The 17,354-nt window shown below is 45.6% G+C and overlaps 1 protein-coding gene across 1 annotated transcript; it reads left to right on the top strand.

Moving 5' to 3' along the window:
* Positions 1-449: 449 nt before the first annotated feature.
* On the top strand, positions 450-10,301 carry LOC311079137 (C-type mannose receptor 2-like). The gene is made up of 5 exons (XM_084108343.1): positions 450-502; positions 666-704; positions 797-1,150; positions 2,800-3,150; positions 9,329-10,301. The coding sequence occupies exons 2-5, from the start codon at positions 668-670 to the stop codon at positions 9,688-9,690; spliced, it is 1,104 nt and encodes a 367-aa protein (XP_083964469.1). The 5' UTR covers positions 450-502; positions 666-667; the 3' UTR covers positions 9,691-10,301.
* Positions 10,302-17,354: the final 7,053 nt, after the last annotated feature.

The raw sequence follows: 17,354 nt of genomic DNA, 5'->3' as shown, positions 1-17,354 counted from the left end.
AAATGCAAAGCTTTGAAAATCAAAATAAAGCTCTGTAAACACTTGCATTTTTACAACACCATAAGTGTGTCAAATAAGGTAATCAAAAGTTCTACACACACTTGATCACTTGGGCCAAATACAAGAACAAAATGTAATGTAAGTAGACAAATGGTGAAGTGGAAAGATCGCAAGTGTTGGACAGGCCGATACATGTCAAGATGAACAGGGATGAAACACGAGTTATGCAGTTCAGCAATATCATTAATATCATTTTTTCATATAAATATAGATTAATACTAACTAACAAAGATGCCAATATGAAAATACAGAGGTCAATATGCAAATATAGAGAAACAGAGGTAGACAAACACAAATAAGGAGGAAGTAAAATATGAAAATTTGTTTTAGAGAAATACACAAATGATGTGATGAGCTGAATGAGGGATGAGAGCAGATATAATAATAGCGTAGTGTAAATCTGCAGACAGAAACATCAGGACAGAAACACACGACCTCTAAAGTAAGAACATGTTCATTCTTCAAACACAATTACACTTTCTGAATATTGTCTGGATGATTGCTAAAACTGCTATTATTTTTATTAATTTATTTATTTATTTATTTTTAATTACATGATCATGATTTACTCGTATTTTGGGATTTTTAATGTGTTTCTTCTTCAGAAATGGACCAAACTCTATATTTGATTCTTCTTCTCATTGGTGAGTGTGTTTGTTGTATTATTTATGGTTTATAGTTTCATCAGGTTTGACCCTGTTATGAAAAGCATTAAATCAAACGCTCTCTTTCACAGCTCTCTGCTCCGTATCTGAATGTGTTCAGCGTCAGTATCACTTTATAAACGTGTTGAAGACCTGGACTGAAGCTCAGAGATTCTGCAGAGAGAATTACACAGATCTGGCCACCGTTGACAACATGAACGACATGAACGAGCTGAAGAAGAGTGTGAATGATGGAGGTGATCAGTATATCTGGATTGGGCTGCAGAAGACAGGTTTTGATAAATGGCAGTGGTCTTCAGGTGAACCTGCGCTCTATCTGAACTGGGCTACTGGACAGCCTGAAACCAGTTATTGTGGAATGATGAAAAATGGACAATTGGAGGATTTACCATGTAGTGATATTCGTCATTTCATCTGCAACAACAGTGAGTGCAGCTGAACCGTTCATTTATAGATGCACCATATACCAAAGATAACAGATCCAGAACGTTTTCTACTAACACACACAGTATTAACTTATAAATTAAAGGTAGAGTAGGTAATTTCAGAGAGGCTAGCAATATCAAGCTAGCTTTGAAAGCATTTGATCCCACTCTCCCTTCAGAGTCTCCAAACCCACGGCTCCTTTAAAACACAAGAACACACACAGCAGAGAGCAAATAAAGCGTCACAAGAGACGTGTTAAACTACCTCATGTATAACTTAATGTAGTTCTTTTCATGTTTTGCTTAAATATCTATAATAACAAATTATTAATGCTAATAAAATAATGCATTACATACTTTTAAATATTTTTAGATTTAATAAAAATCAAAATCTAATTGGCAGATTTTTAAACATTGCTTTAAAAAGGACACGTAAAAAAGAGTGCTTTATAAAATGATCTTTAAAAATTACCCAGACAACACAAACCTGTTTTCTTCTTCTGGTCTGTGTTGCTGTGGGTCTATTAGTCTGCATTTACACTACAGCACTAAATGCACAGGTTTATTTTGACAAATGTTTTGTCCCGTCCGTCGCTACGGTTACCACTGTCAATCACAGCAATTTCAGGAGTGAGTGGGGAACAATGTAGCAGATTCACTCATGTAATTATATTTTTTCTCTGCAATTTGGTGTGCAGTTTTCATACTCTATGCTTTACCTATCCTGATATATAAAGGCCCTTCCATTTCTGGCATCGCTCCCTGTGTGTGTGTATGTGTGTGTGTGTTTAAGTTTCCTGGGAAATACAGTACTTCCATATTAAAGCTGCCGTCGGCAACATTTTTTTTGATCATATTCAGTGAAATCGACACTATAATCCGACAGAACAACATAAAATAAGGTGGTTTTAGAAAAAAACCCCGAGCTTCTAACTCCACCTGGAGCGTGTTATTTGTTTTGCAAAAATCCACCGCTCCCGGATCATCGGGTCCAATCAGCGCAGGGGGGTGTGAGATCTGACTGTCAATCACAGGTCGTGCACACGCCACAGATCCCCCCTCCCTCGCGCACGTTACAATATCACATGCACACGACGCCTGAAGTTCGCCTGAAGATTGTGCGAAGCATGATGGCGGAGAGAAAATCTACTAACAAGCTTCCAATTCCTCGGTTATTGCTATCTATGGATAGATTAGCCAGGGCAGCCTACCTCCGAGTCCATGGTGTTGATCGATGCTGAAGAGACATCAGAAGAGACCTGATCAGAAAATCAGGTACACACGCGCTGACGAGCACGACCTCGATGGGAGGGTGCTCGCTGGTAGTGGGGGAGGGGCATGAGAGTTGTAAACATTCAAAATTTTGACTAAGTCGATCCAATCTGCCAGACTTGCCGACTGCAGCTTTAATTGCAAATGTTTCCTTACAGTTATTATCAGCATGAGAATTTGAGTAAATGTATCTGTAAAGGCAGAGGATGATGCCCCGTCCCCCTTTAGAACAATGTGCATTTATGTTTAAAATGTAAAATTTTCAATGTAATGGAAACATGTTCCTGATGCTCTTATTCACATTAAAAACCATAAAAAGCGTAAGACAAATGAACACTTATTTATGAAACAGTTTTTAAAATATTTTTTTCTTGAAGCGAACACAGGACTCATCTTGGACAATCAGACGATGAAGAACTGGACAGATGCTCAGAGTTTCTGCAGACAGAATCACATTGATCTGGTCAGTGTGAGGAACCAGAATGAGAATCAACAGGTTAAGGATTTCATTAGTGGTCTTGGGTTATCTGGATCACAGATCTGGATCGGTCTGTTCAGAGACTCATGGCAGTGGTCAGATCAGAGGAACTCCTCTTTCAGATACTGGAATACTGGTGAACCTAATAATAGTGGAGGAAATGAAAACTGTACAGTGATCAGACCAAACGCTCAGGGTCAATGGGCAGACTTCTCTTGCAACGACCGATTTCCTTTTGTGTGTCATGAAGGTGTCACGTTACAATAAAGAAACTAATGGAGAACTCAAATGCAAGGAGAAATAATATTTATTTATAAAAGAAAAGACAAAGCACAAAACAAAACCCACGGGGGGGAAAACATTACAGAATACAAAACAAGAACTTCAAAAAGGAACATACCAAGCGGGTTACAGGAGAACAGGAACACATGACAAGACAACGATCCGACAAAGACTGCAAACACAAAAGGAGCTTATAAAAGGGACAAATCAGGCAAATAATGAGGGAACAACAGGTGGGACAAATGAAACCAATAATCAGATAACAAGGGGGAGGGATCAGACAATAACACGAGCACATGGCCCAAAATAACAAAACACCCATGTGCAGCACAAGACAGGACAGGCATGTGACATTACCCCCTCCCTACGGAGCGGCTACCAGACGCTCCATAAGACCCGGACGGGACGGGAGGGACAGACCAGGGCGGGACGGGAGGGACAGACCAGGGCGGGACGGGAGGGACAGACCAGGGCAGGGCGGGACGGGAGGGACAGACCAGGGCGGGACGGGAGGGACAGACCAGGGCGGGACGGGAGGGACAGACCAGGGCGGGACGGGAGGGACGGGAGGGACAGACCAGGGCGGGACGGGAGGGACAGACCAGGGCGGAGACTTTCCCTCGGGCGGCCAGGGCGGAGACTTTCCCTCGGGCGGCCAGGGCGGAATCAACAGTTCATCGGGCGGCCAGGGCGGAGACGCCCCCTCGGGCGGCCACGGCGGAGACGACAGTCCATCGGGCGGCCAGGGCGGAGGCGACCCCTCGGGCGGCCAGGGCGGAGACGACAGTCCATCGGGCGGCCAGGGCGGAGACGACAGTCCATCGGGCGGCCAGGGCGGAGACGACCCCTCGGGCGGCCAGGGCACTGGAACAGACACCGGCTCAGGCACAGGAACAGACACCACCGGCTCAGGCACTGGAACAGACACCACCGGCTCAGGAACAGGCACCACCGGCTCGGGCTCAGGAACAGGCACCACCGGCTCGGGTACTGGAACTGGCACCACCGGCTCGGGCACTGGAACTGGCACCACCGGCTCGGGCACTGGAACTGGCACCACCGGCTCGGGCACTGGAACAGACACCACCGGCTCGGGCACTGGAACAGACACCACCGGCTCGGGCTCAGGAACTGGCACCACCGGCTCGGGCACTGGAACTGGCACCACCGGCTCGGGCACTGGAACTGGCACCACCGGCTCGGGCACTGGAACAGACACCACCGGCTCGGGCACTGGAACAGACACCACCGGCTCAGGAACAGGCACCACCGGCTCGGGCTCAGGAACAGGCACCACCGGCTCGGGCACTGGAACTGGCACCACCGGCTCGGGCACTGGAACTGGCACCACCGGCTCGGGCACTGGAACTGGCACCACCGGCTCGGGCACTGGAACAGGCACCACCGGCTCAGGAACAGGCACCACCGGCTCAGGAACAGGCACCACCGGCTCGGGCTCAGGAACAGGCACCACCGGCTCGGGCACTGGAACTGGCACCACCGGCTCGGGCACTGGAACTGGCACCACCGGCTCGGGCACTGGAACTGGCACCACCGGCTCGGGCACTGGAACAGACACTGGCTCGGGCTCAGGAACAGACACTGGCTCCGGCTCAGGAACAGACACTGGCTCCGGCTCAGGAACAGACACTGGCTCCGGCTCAGGAACAGACACTGGCTCCGGCTCAGGAACAGACACTGGCTCCGGCTCAGGAACAGACACTGGCTCCGGCTCAGGAACAGACACTGGCTCCGGCTCAGGAACAGACACTGGCTCCGGCTCAGGAACAGACACTGGCTCCGGCTCAGGAACAGACACTGGCTCCGGCTCAGGAACAGACACTGGCTCCGGCTCAGGAACAGACACTGGCTCCGGCTCAGGAACAGACACTGGCTCCGGCTCAGGAACAGACACTGGCTCCGGCTCAGGAACAGACACTGGCTCCGGCTCAGGAACAGACACTGGCTCCGGCTCAGGAACAGACACTGGCTCCGGCTCAGGAACAGACACTGGCTCCGGCTCAGGAACAGACACTGGCTCCGGCTCAGGAACAGACACTGGCTCCGGCTCAGGAACAGACACTGGCTCCGGCCCAGGTGTGTGCGTAGCCCACACACACCACATGGCTGTGGCCATAATAGCCAGTGTCGCGGTCACTGAAGGCTCAGGAACAGACGCCACCGGCTCAGGCTCAGGAACAAACACAGGCTCGACGGCGGACATCTTGTCAGGGAACACAGGCTCGGCAGGCATGACGTGAACAGTCTCTGGCTGGGCAGACGCGACAAATACCGTCTCCGGCTGGGCAGACGCGACGTGAACCGTCCCCGACTGGGCTGACGTGACGTGAACCGTCTCTGACTGGGCAGACGTGACGTGAACCGTCTCTGACTGGGCAGACGTGACGTGAACCGTCTCTGACTGGGCAGACGTGACGTGAACCGTCTCTGACTGGGCAGACGTGACGTGAACCGTCTCTGACTGGGCAGACGTGACGTGAACCGTCTCTGACTGGGCAGACGTGACGTGAACCGTCTCTGACTGGGCAGACGTGACATATCGCTGGAATGCTACAGGCAGAACAGGACGCCTGGGCTGTGCGTCAGTGATCGCAGTCTCCTCCGGGATTGTCTTAGTGTTAAGAATCACTGGACCGTCAGTTGAAGAGGCCCCTTTCTTCCTCCTCCGTCTCCGGACCACCGGAGTCGAGACCACCGAAACTGGGACCACTGGACACGGGACCACCGGAACTGTGACGCTCTTCCTGGCCTCTCGCTCCTGCAAGCGAGCGAGACCCTCCACCATCTCCCCAAAAGTACCGTGATCATACGCCCTCCGAAGTATCCAGTCCATGGGTTCGTCGAGGGCGCAAAAGAAAATGTCCTTTAGAGACTCATCATTGAATCGTAATCCCTCTGCCACTCCAAGGAATTTGGCCGCAAACTTCCTTAAGTCCGCGCCTTGTTGGCGGAGAGAATTTAGGACCCGAACACGGCTAATGTGTTCGTATAGGGGGCACGACACAAAGGGGGTTGGTGGATGGTGGGGAAGTCCTTGCTGAGTTCTCAACATGGTCGGATCGTTCTGTCACGTTACAATAAAGAAACTAATGGAGAACTCAAATGCAAGGAGAAATAATATTTATTTATAAAAGAAAAGACAAAGCACAAAACAAAACCCACGGGGGGGAAAACATTACAGAATACAAAACAAGAACTTCAAAAAGGAACATACCAAGCGGGTTACAGGAGAACAGGAACACATGACAAGACAACGATCCGACAAAGACTGCAAACACAAAAGGAGCTTATAAAAGGGACAAATCAGGCAAATAATGAGGGAACAACAGGTGGGACAAATGAAACCAATAATCAGATAACAAGGGGGAGGGATCAGACAATAACACGAGCACATGGCCCAAAATAACAAAACACCCATGTGCAGCACAAGACAGGACAGGCATGTGACAGAAGGTGAGCAGATCCTCACAAACACACACAATCCATCCTTCACCTCCAGATATCTTAAAGGGATAGTTCACCCAAAAATGAAAATTCTGTCATTAATTACTCACCCTCATGTCGTTCCAAACCCGTATGATTGTGCGCTAAAAAAAACAAAATAACAACTTTATTCAACATTTTCTTCTCTTCCATATCAGTCTCCGACACGCGTTCACGAGAGCCTTATAACCTTATGTTTAAGGTTAAGCCACTGTAGTCACATGAACTATTTTAACGATGTTGTAAGAATTGATTTTCCTGCTAAGACAAAAGCTGAGATAAAACTCACCATACAATAAAGCAGTAAAACACACCCTGGACAGAAGATCGCAAAGAAAAAGCACAGGACATTGTCCAGAGTTTGTCTTGTCCAAACTTTTCTCCTTCCTTATTTATTTATTTTTATTTTTATTTTTTTTTCTCTCTGGCCATACAAACCATAAAACAAGAACATACAAACAATTTCATGTAACATGTAACATAACATGTATCAGTATTTAACCAAAAAAATAAAAAAAGGTTTAGGCTGAAGCTGACAGCTTATAGCGCCTAACCTTCTCACTTAACATACCAACAAACGTTTAATTTACTCTATAACATCATAGTATAACATAGAGTGCAAACAAACTCATGATTTATTTTACTTGAATCACCCACTTAATCTATAAACCTCCAATCTCTTTATTCTTAGAAGTCTCTTAAAACTACTAATGGTTTGACACAATTTCAATTCATCATTTAAATTGTTCCATACATTCACCCCCTTTATGGAGATGGTCATACATCTAATATTAGTTCTAACTTTCTTTTTTTTTTAAATATACCTCTTCCTTTTAATCTGTATTTGCAATCCCTTTTTTCAAACATAACTAAGATTTTAATTGGCAGCAAGTTATTATAAACTTTAAACATAATCTGTGCAATTTTATATTCTACCAAATCATAAAACTTAAATGTTTTTAGTTTAAGAAATAAATCATTGGTGTGATCTCTATATTTAGAATATGTAATGATCCTTATAGCCCTTTCCGGTAAAAGGAAAATTGAATGGGTATAAGTCTTATAAGTATTTCCCCATATCTCTAAATTGTAGGTGATATATGGCAAAATTAATGAGGAGTATAACAAGTATAATGCCTGTTTATTCAACAATCCCTTAATTTTATTTAGTATTGCTATTGATTTTGATATTTTCATCTTAACAAAATTAACATGCCTCTTCCATCCCAATTTACAATCAAGTATAACACCCAAAAATTTAGTTTCCTCTACTCTCTCTATTTCGCCTTGACCAATTCTTACTTTTATCTCCTGTACCTTGCAATTTCCCCAAATCATAAACTTAGTTTTGCTCATATTTAACGATAATTTATTTGTGTCAAACCACTTTTTAACCATTACCATTTCTCTCTCTACAACCTTCACTATGTCCTGCAACTCTTTGCCTGAGTGGAAGAAACTTGTGTCATCAGCAAAAATAATACTTTTAAGCGATTTGGACGCTTTACACAAATCATTTAAATATAAAATAAATAATTTAGGTCCTAATACAGAGCCTTGGGGCACCCCACAAAGTATTTTTACGGAATCTGAGTCCATTCCATCAAATGAAATAAATTGACTTCTATTATTTAGATATGACTTAATCCAGGAATGACCAATTCCTCTAATCCCATATTTGCTTAATTTTTTCAAAAGGATCTCATGGTCGATCGTATCAAAAGCCTTTTTTAAATCGATAAAAATCCCAAGACAAATTTCCTATTTATCTATAGCTGCTGTAATTTCTTCCACTAGCTTCATTAATGCCAATCCAGTTGACTGATTAATTCTAAACCCATACTGATTCTCAGTTAGAATATTATATTTATCAATGAAACTATCCAGCCTCTTAACAAATAATTTTTCCAAAATCTTGGAAAATTGTGGGAGAATCGAATAAAAAATTACACCTTTGTTATGAGTCAGCATAGAGCGGCCGCTTAACGGTAAAATAGTTGCACTGCATCCTCTGACTATTTCCGAACTGGCTAGTTTGTGATCGTGAGCACACATTCGTGACATGACGTCTCAAAGCAACACCGGGTGCTTTAATGAATGAATAATTGAGTATGGGATACTCACAGCAATCAAAGATCTAAATTAAGTCATTATCAATATTTATGACTATTTTCTAAAAAGAAACACGGTCTAAATTTGATTATCATTTGAAATTGGAGTCAGATTAAGAGTAGAGCTAAAGTAACATTGAAACTAAATTCTAATAAATTAAGCGAACTTCACTGGAGCGCTGAAATGGGTGGTCCTTACAATGTTTTTCCTACCTTTTTTTTGGGCCTTCAGAGCGTTAATTAAATTGCTGTCAATGGACAGCACCCATCCCCCCCCCCCCCCCCCCCCACCCCCATCGGATTACTTCAAAAATATCTTAATTTGTGTTCTAAAGATGAATGAAGGTATTTTGGCTTTGGAACGACATGAGCGTGAGTAATTAATGACAGAACTTTCATTTTTGTGTGAACAAACCCTTTAAAGTTCACACTACATGTCTGACATGACAGATTCCTCCACAGTGTTTGTTCTGCATGTTGTTTTTGATCAGTCTCTCTCTAGTTTTTGCTTGTGGTTTGTTTTGTGTCCAGATAAACTGATTCTGATCAACGAGACTCTGACGTGGCCTGAAGCTCTGAGATACTGCAGACAGAATTATACGGATCTGGTCTCGGTTCATTCAGAGGAGATGCAAGAGGAGGTGATGAATGTGGTTAAACGTGCGTCTACTGAGGCGGTGTGGTTGGGTTTACGTCACTCCTGCACTGTGGGCCTCTGGTTCTGGGTGAGCGGAGAGACCGTGTGCTTTCATAACTGGGCTCCAGGGAACGGCACAGGAGACGAGGAGTGTGAGTCTGGAGTGAGATCTGGAGCAGTTCAGTCTGGAGGAGATCAGCGCTGGATCAGCCGTCCTGAACACGACAAACTCAACTTCATCTGCAGCAGATCTTAGGACTGAAGGATATGTTTGTGTTCTTACATAACTGGCAAATGTTTTAATCATCAGATAATGTGCTTATATCAGTACAATTAAATTAATTTCTGTCATTTAAAAGTATCATATGAGTCTTTTCTCTATCAATGTAATGTTCTTTGGGTATTTAAAATACTAATGTGCACTATATGTTTTAAAGACCCCATGACATCAACATGAGTTTTCATCTGTGGCTTTTAGAAACATTTACATATTAGTTATCTTCTGAAAAAACGGCTCATTATTTTTACAGACCGTTCAGTCAAATATACTTACTGTTAAATAGAAAGTAGAAGATCATGATTCGAGGATGTGGCTCAAAGCATATTGGCTGTTTAAAATAAAATAAAAGCAAAGCACAAGCCACGTCAGTTGATTTCATGGGATCTTGTTATTCTGGTGGTGTGGCTTCTTTCTTCTCCTCACTCCTGTGTTTTGCACTAGTCATATATTTACTAATAACTTGTTTGAAAATGAAATATGGTTTATTCTTAAAGAAAAACTAAAAGTTGAGTATAAAGTATCTTGCAACCTGTAATTCAAAGGAGTGTTCAACAACACCAGCTCAAATAAACTTATTTACAAACAGCATTTTTGTGTTGTGACATTTATAAAACACAAATATATATACAATTTTAATAATATAAATTTTGAATGATGGAAAACATTCTTTCAACTTAATTTTTATTAACAACTCAACATTCTACACAGTAAAATCCTCAGTGTTAAATGGACACTACTCAGTGTCTGTATGGGTCCAATCTACATTCCAAAACTTCCGTTAATTAGATAATTATGTGATTAAAGTTTAACTTTATTTCAGGCATACGTCTACAGAAGTTCTTACTGAGTGAATCACCCGTTTAAAAATGCAGAAGAAAGGAGAGTCTGCTGGCAAAAAGAGAATGTGACAGAGCTTGTAATAAAACAAGAATCAACATAAGCTTGGATTTTCGGAAGATGATCTGCGAGATGCAAGAACTGAAGGATTTGAAATGTGGTAAAAACATGATGCAGAGATTGTGCTTTTATTACTCAACGGGTGAGTAAGGTATTTTTGTCACGGTTTACGAATGCATTGCTTCCTTTTTGTCTCGTGCGTTTGTTATTTGTGTATGTGTGTGTGTCGCGTGGATCCTTGGGTGTGGCCGGAGCAATCATGCTCATTCATCAATCTGCAATCATTATCGGTGCCAGCTGCGACTCATCATCACTTCCTTAAATACTCACAGTTTTCTCCTCTCCATTGTCAGATCGTTGTTTGATGTCTTGCTGTCTGGTGTTCCTGTTCCCGTTCTGTGATCGTGTGGTGTTCGTTCCTGGATTCCTGTTCGTTGTTCTGTTCGTTGTTCACGCCGGAGATCACCATCACCATCACTTCACTCTGCACCAGCTCAGACTTACCTGTGTTTGACCATCGAGGTCCCTGCGCCACCCGCCAGTGTTTGTTGCCTTATATGTGTTACATCTGTGTTTTCAATAAAGAGTTTATTGCACCTGCTATTGCTTCCTCGTTCTATCAGCATGATAGAACGATCTGACCATGGCATGGAAGCAGCGGGCGGAGCTCAGATTTCCATGGAGACGTTCGTCAATCGCAGCATTCAACGCATGGACGCCCAGGAGGAGGGGCTTAACAACACTGGCCGTGCTGTTCAGGCTCTGGTGGCGCAGGTGTCCGAGCTCACCCAGCAAATCCAACAACTGCGAGCTCCCACTGCGCCGCCCACACCGGCCGTTCCTCCCACACCATCGGATCCTCTCTCCCAGTCGGAACCTCGTTTACCTGTACCTGAGAGGTATGCCGGAGAACCCAGTTTCTGTCGAGCGTTCCTGACTGGATGCTCAATGCACTTTGCACTGCAACCGAGAACCTTCAACAATGAGCGATCCAAGGTCGCGTTTGTCCTTTCACTGCTGACTGGGAGAGCGGCACTTTGGGGAACGGCGGTGTGGGAAAACCAAGACCCATGCTGCGAGTCGTTCCAGGCACTCTCCGCCGCCATGAAGCGAGTCTTCGACCGTGCGGTCACCGGAAGAGAGGCGGCGAGGGTGCTCGCCGAACTTCGCCAGGGAGAGAGGTCAGTTTCGGACTATTCGATCGAATTCCGGACTCTCGCGGCAGAGTGCCAATGGAACGACGAGGCGCAGTGGGACATGTTCCTGCATGGGCTGGCTGACCGCATCCAGAGGGAGATCTACGCCCTGGACCTGCCCACTACCTTGGATGGACTGATTGACTTAGCACTACGAGTTGATGCTAGACTGTCAAGAGTCGAGCGACGCGTCCTTTCCAGTCGAGCTCTTGGAGGAGCGGAGAGTCTGCGGTCCAGCGGCACGGACGCGGTCAGCCCTACCAACGATCCCGAGCCCATGCAGGTAGGGCGAGCTCGGCTTTCCCGGGAGGAGAAGGAGAGGCGGAGGTCCCAAGGCCTTTGCCTTTACTGCGGCGGAGCTGGACATTTTTCGAACACGTGTCCGGTAAAAGGCCACGCCCGATAGTAACAGTGAGGCTACTATCGGGTGGGATCTCCGCCGAGAAGACCTCATCGACATCTACCCTCCTCCCGGTAAGACTGAGATGGTCAACGCACCAACACGACTGTCAAGCACTATTGGACTCCGGGGCGGAAGGTAATTTTATGGACTGCACTCTCGCACACAACCTTCAGATTCCCCTCCAGTCACTCCCACATGACATTTCAGTTCACGCACTCAATGGTCAAGAGCTTCCCATGATTTCACTATCTACTGGACCCATTACCCTCATCACATCTGGTAACCACTCAGAGACTCTGTCATTCTACATCATGGACTCACCTCTTGCACCTATAGTACTCGGACATCCTTGGCTGACTCAACACAACCCAAAAGTGGACTGGCTCCGGAGGTCCATTACGGAGTGGAGCACTAAATGTCATGAGTCCTGTCTTGTGTCTGCCTGTTCGTCTGTTCCTATGTCTGTGTTACAGGAGGAAGCAGTGGATTTGTCTAACGTGCCCGCGGAGTACCACGACCTGAAGGAGGTGTTCAGTAAGTCTCGAGCTGCTTCTCTGCCTCCGCATCGTCCCTACGACTGTGCCATAGATTTATTGCCAGGTAAATCTCCGCCTAAGGGCAAGTTATATTCGCTTTCTGCTCCAGAAAGGGAGGTCATGGAGAAATACATTTCTGATTCTCTAGCAACGAAGTTCATTCGCCCTTCCTCTTCTCCAGCGGGGGCGGGGTTCTTTTTTGTGGGGAAGAAGGACGGATCTCTGCGACCTTGTATTGATTACCGGGGGCTGAACAACATCACGGTAAAGAATACTTATCCTTTGCCGTTGATGTCTTCAGCTTTCGAGAGGTTGCAGGGAGCGTCACTTTTCACGAAATTGGACTTGCGTAATGCTTATCATTTGGTCCGCATCAGGGAGGGGGATGAATGGAAGACTGCTTTTAACACCCCCAGGGGTCACTTTGAATACTTGGTCATGCCCTTCGGGTTGTCCAACTCCCCAGCAGTCTTCCAGGCCCTCGTCAATGACGTGCTGCGAGATATGGTCGATCAGTTCATATATGTCTACCTGGATGACATATTGATTTTTTCTTCTTCTCTCCAGGAACATGTGCAGCACGTCCGACGAGTACTTCAGAGGTTGCTAGAGAATGGGCTTTTTGTCAAGGCGGAGAAATGCGAGTTCCACGCACAGTCGGTTCCATTTCTTGGGTACATCATTTCGTCTGAGGGAGTACGTATGGACCCTGAGAAGATTAAGGCTGTGGTGGAGTGGCCAATCCCAGATTCCCGCAAGGCCCTGCAGAGGTTTCTGGGATTCGCCAACTTCTACCGACGTTTTATTCGTAACTTCAGCCAACTAGCCGCACCTCTGACTGCCTTGACCTCCCCCAGAACTACGTTCAGGTGGTCAGACGCGGCTGAAGCCGCGTTTGCCAAACTGAAGGACCGCTTTGTTTCGGCCCCAATTCTGATAGCCCCTGATTCCTCACGTCAGTTCGTGGTGGAGGTCGACGCGTCAGAGGTGGGGGTAGGTGCAGTGTTGTCCCAACGTTCTTCCACGGACGAGAAGATGCATCCCTGCGCGTTTTTATCCCATCGCTTGTCCCCAGCCGAACGTAACTATGACATTGGTAACAGAGAGTTGTTGGCAGTCAAGTTAGCATTGGAAGAATGGCGTCACTGGTTAGAAGGGTCGGGGGTACCTTTTATCGTCTGGACCGATCACAAGAATTTGGAATATATCAGGTCTGCTAAAAGATTGAACTCCAGGCAGGCTCGGTGGGCACTTTTTTTCGGTCGTTTTGATTTTACTCTCTCGTACTGCCCGGGTTCCAAGAACATCAAACCCGATTCTTTATCGCGCATTTTTGATCGTTCCGAACGCCTGGTTACCCCGAGTGCATTTTACCCGAGACCCTATTTGTCTCCACACTCACATGGGAGGTCGAATCGAAGGTCAAGAAGGCCTTAGAAGGGGTAACGCCCCCGGTCGGTTGCCCACCGAACCGTTTATTTGTGCCGGAGGGATTACGGTCAGACGTTATTCAGTGGGGACATTGTTCCAACGTAGCCTGTCATCCAGGAGTGACCCGTACTAGTTTTCTGGTTAAGCAACGATTCTGGTGGCCACTTATGGCCCGGGACATTCACAGTTTTGTTTTGGCTTGCTCGGTTTGTGCCATTGGTAAGTCTTCCAATCGACCCCCAGATGGGCTACTCCAACCGCTGCCTGTCCCTTCGAGACCCTGGTCCCATATCGCACTAGATTTTATTACCGCCCTCCCGCCCTCCCAGGGCAACACGGTAGTTTTAACCGTGGTGGACCGGTTCTCGAAGGCGACTCACTTTATTCCCTTGCCCAAATTGCCCTCAGCCAAGGAGACAGCGGTGACCGTCGTAGATCACGTCTTTCGTTTACATGGCCTCCCGATTGACGTGGTTTCCGACAGAGGACCCCAATTTGTGTCCAAATTTTGGAAGGAGTTTTGTAAATTACTGGGCGCGACTGTCAGTCTATCCTCAGGGTTTCATCCCCAGAGCAATGGTCAGACCGAGAGAGCCAACCAGGATCTGGAAAGAATGTTGCGGTGTTTGGTATCCAAGAATCCTTCTTCCTGGAGTCAGCAACTGTCTATGGTGGAGTACGCCCACAATACATTACCAGTGTCATCCACAGGCCTGTCTCCGTTTGAGTGTAGTGTAGGTTACCAGCCACCTATCTTTCCCAGTCTGGAGTCCGAAGTCGCGGTCCCCTCCGCACGCGCCTTTGTCCAGAGGTGTCACCGCACCTGGACTAGAGCCCGTGAGACTCTACTCCAGGTGAGGTCGCGCACCAAGGCTAAAGCCGATCGCCACCGGTCGAAGCCTCCCGTATACGTCGTTGGTCAAAAAGTGTGGCTTTCTACTAAGAATATTCCTCTCCGTTCCGTCTCTAATAAGCTCGCACCCAAATTTATTGGCCCGTTCACTGTCACCAAGATCATCAGTCCGGTGACAGTCCGCCTCAACCTTCCTCCAGCGTACAGGAGAATTCACCCCGTTTTCCATGTATCCAAAATTAAGCCTGTGTTTCGATCAGCGATTAACCCGCCAGTTCCGGTTCCTCCCCCGCCGCGTCTCGTAGATGGGGAACCTACTTATTCGGTAAATCGTATTCTGGACTCTAGGCGGAGGGGACGCGGAGTCCAGTACTTGGTGGACTGGGAAGGTTACGGTTCGGAGGAGAGGAGTTGGGTACCTACGAGAGACATTCTGGATCACTCCCTTATCGATGATTACAATCGACAGGTAAGGGAGTCTGGGGACGCCAGGAGGCGTTCCTAGGAGGGGGGGGTACTGTCACGGTTTACGAATGCATTGCTTCCTTTTTGTCTTGTGCGTTTGTTATTTGTGTATGTGTGTGTGTCGCGTGGATCCTTGGGTGTGGCCGGAGCAATCATGCTCATTCATCAATCTGCAATCATTATCGGCGCCAGCTGCGACTCATTATCACTTCCTTAAATACTCACAGTTTTCTCCTCTCCATTGTCAGATCGTTGTTTGATGTCTTGCTGTCTGGTGTTCCTGTTCCCGTTCTGTGATCGTGTGGTGTTCGTTCCTGGATTCCTGTTCGTTGTTCTGTTCGTTGTTCATGCCGGAGATCACCATCACCATCACTTCACTCTGCACCAACTCAGACTCACCTGTGTTTGACCATCGAGGTCCCTGCGCCACCCGCCAGTGTTTGTTGCATTATATGTGTTACATCTGTGTTTTCAATAAAGAGTTTATTGCACCTGCTATTGCTTCCTCGTTCTATCAGCATGACAATTTTATTGAGCAGATAAATTGCCACATGTACTGTAGCTCTAACATACTCCACTGTAAAGCATTGTCTATTGTAATAGGTAAAGCTTTCTAGTCAGCTTGAGATCCTTATTCACATATTGATTTACCATTTGATGAAACTTATAGTTGGTTAAATTAATTCCAGGCGTCACCTAGGTGAAGTGTACAGTAGATCAAGAACACTGGAAATGTTCATTACATTAGGCTTGTTTGTTCCCTGCATTGAGGGGAGGACTGAAATAAGTGCAGTCACTCACTTTTAGTAATGGATCAGATCAGAGTCGAGATCAAAGACGGGTATTGCATGATTCACACTGATGTGCTTTGTTGCTAATAAACTGGATGAAATTTAAGTTCTGTTGATGCCAAAACTCGCTCACATCAACAGACATTGGGCCTCATTTATAAAATGTTGTGTAGAAACCGTCCTACATTTGATCTTACGATAATTTCTCAAATGTGCGAACGTGTGATTCAAAGAATGAACATACTCACAGAAAATGTGCGTACGTCTCTCTTCCAGAAGTGAAATTTATAAATTGCAAAATAAATGAATCTTGAAATTAAAGTTGAAATTATGCGCAGCTGAATGGTTTACGATCTCCTCTTTGTAAATGCTGCGTAATTAATGTCATTAACATATAACAGATCACCAGTCAACATCCAAATGCTTCACTTAAGGAACGGCGAGCGGCAAGAAGTGCTTAAATTTCCAGATACCTGCAGTTCTCCGACTCTGTTTTTGTTCACTGTTCCTTGCTTGTGGAACGAACCCATTTACGATCTCCCTATTCTAGCTTATGCTACTCAAAGCAATGTCTAAAACGTTGTCTTTTGAGCACTTCTTGTGTTTATTTGCCTCTTCACAATAAATCGCTTACTGTATTCCTCATTTCTAAGTCGCTTTGGATAAAAGAGTCTGCAAAATGAATAAATGTAGATGTCCTGTGAAGTGGATCATAATTTTGCATGAAATTGTCTTTTCGGGTATAATTTTAGCTTGACATTTGTATGCCAGGGTATGATTTCAAATTCAAAGTCAAACTTTTATTAGTTTGTACTTGTTATTTTTTTTTTGTTTTTTTTTTGCTCACATTCTGATAGGCTGAAGTGGCACATTTCTTTCTGGTTATAATTATTCCAAGACCACACCTGAATTTAAGTTTTTTATTTAGTGATCGCCAGTGTCTGTCTTACACTAAAATCTCGTCAAATGAGCAGCATTTATACATTCAAAAAAAAAAAAAAAAGCATTAAAGAAGCCTGGGTTTGATAGGCCAATCAGGTTTCACTCTGTTTATCCTCAATCAAAACT

Source organism: Abramis brama (assembly GCF_963993115.1).
Source record: "Abramis brama genome assembly, chromosome: 3".
Lineage (NCBI taxonomy): Eukaryota > Metazoa > Chordata > Actinopteri > Cypriniformes > Leuciscidae > Abramis > Abramis brama.
This window is presented reverse-complemented; position numbering and strand designations above follow the sequence as displayed.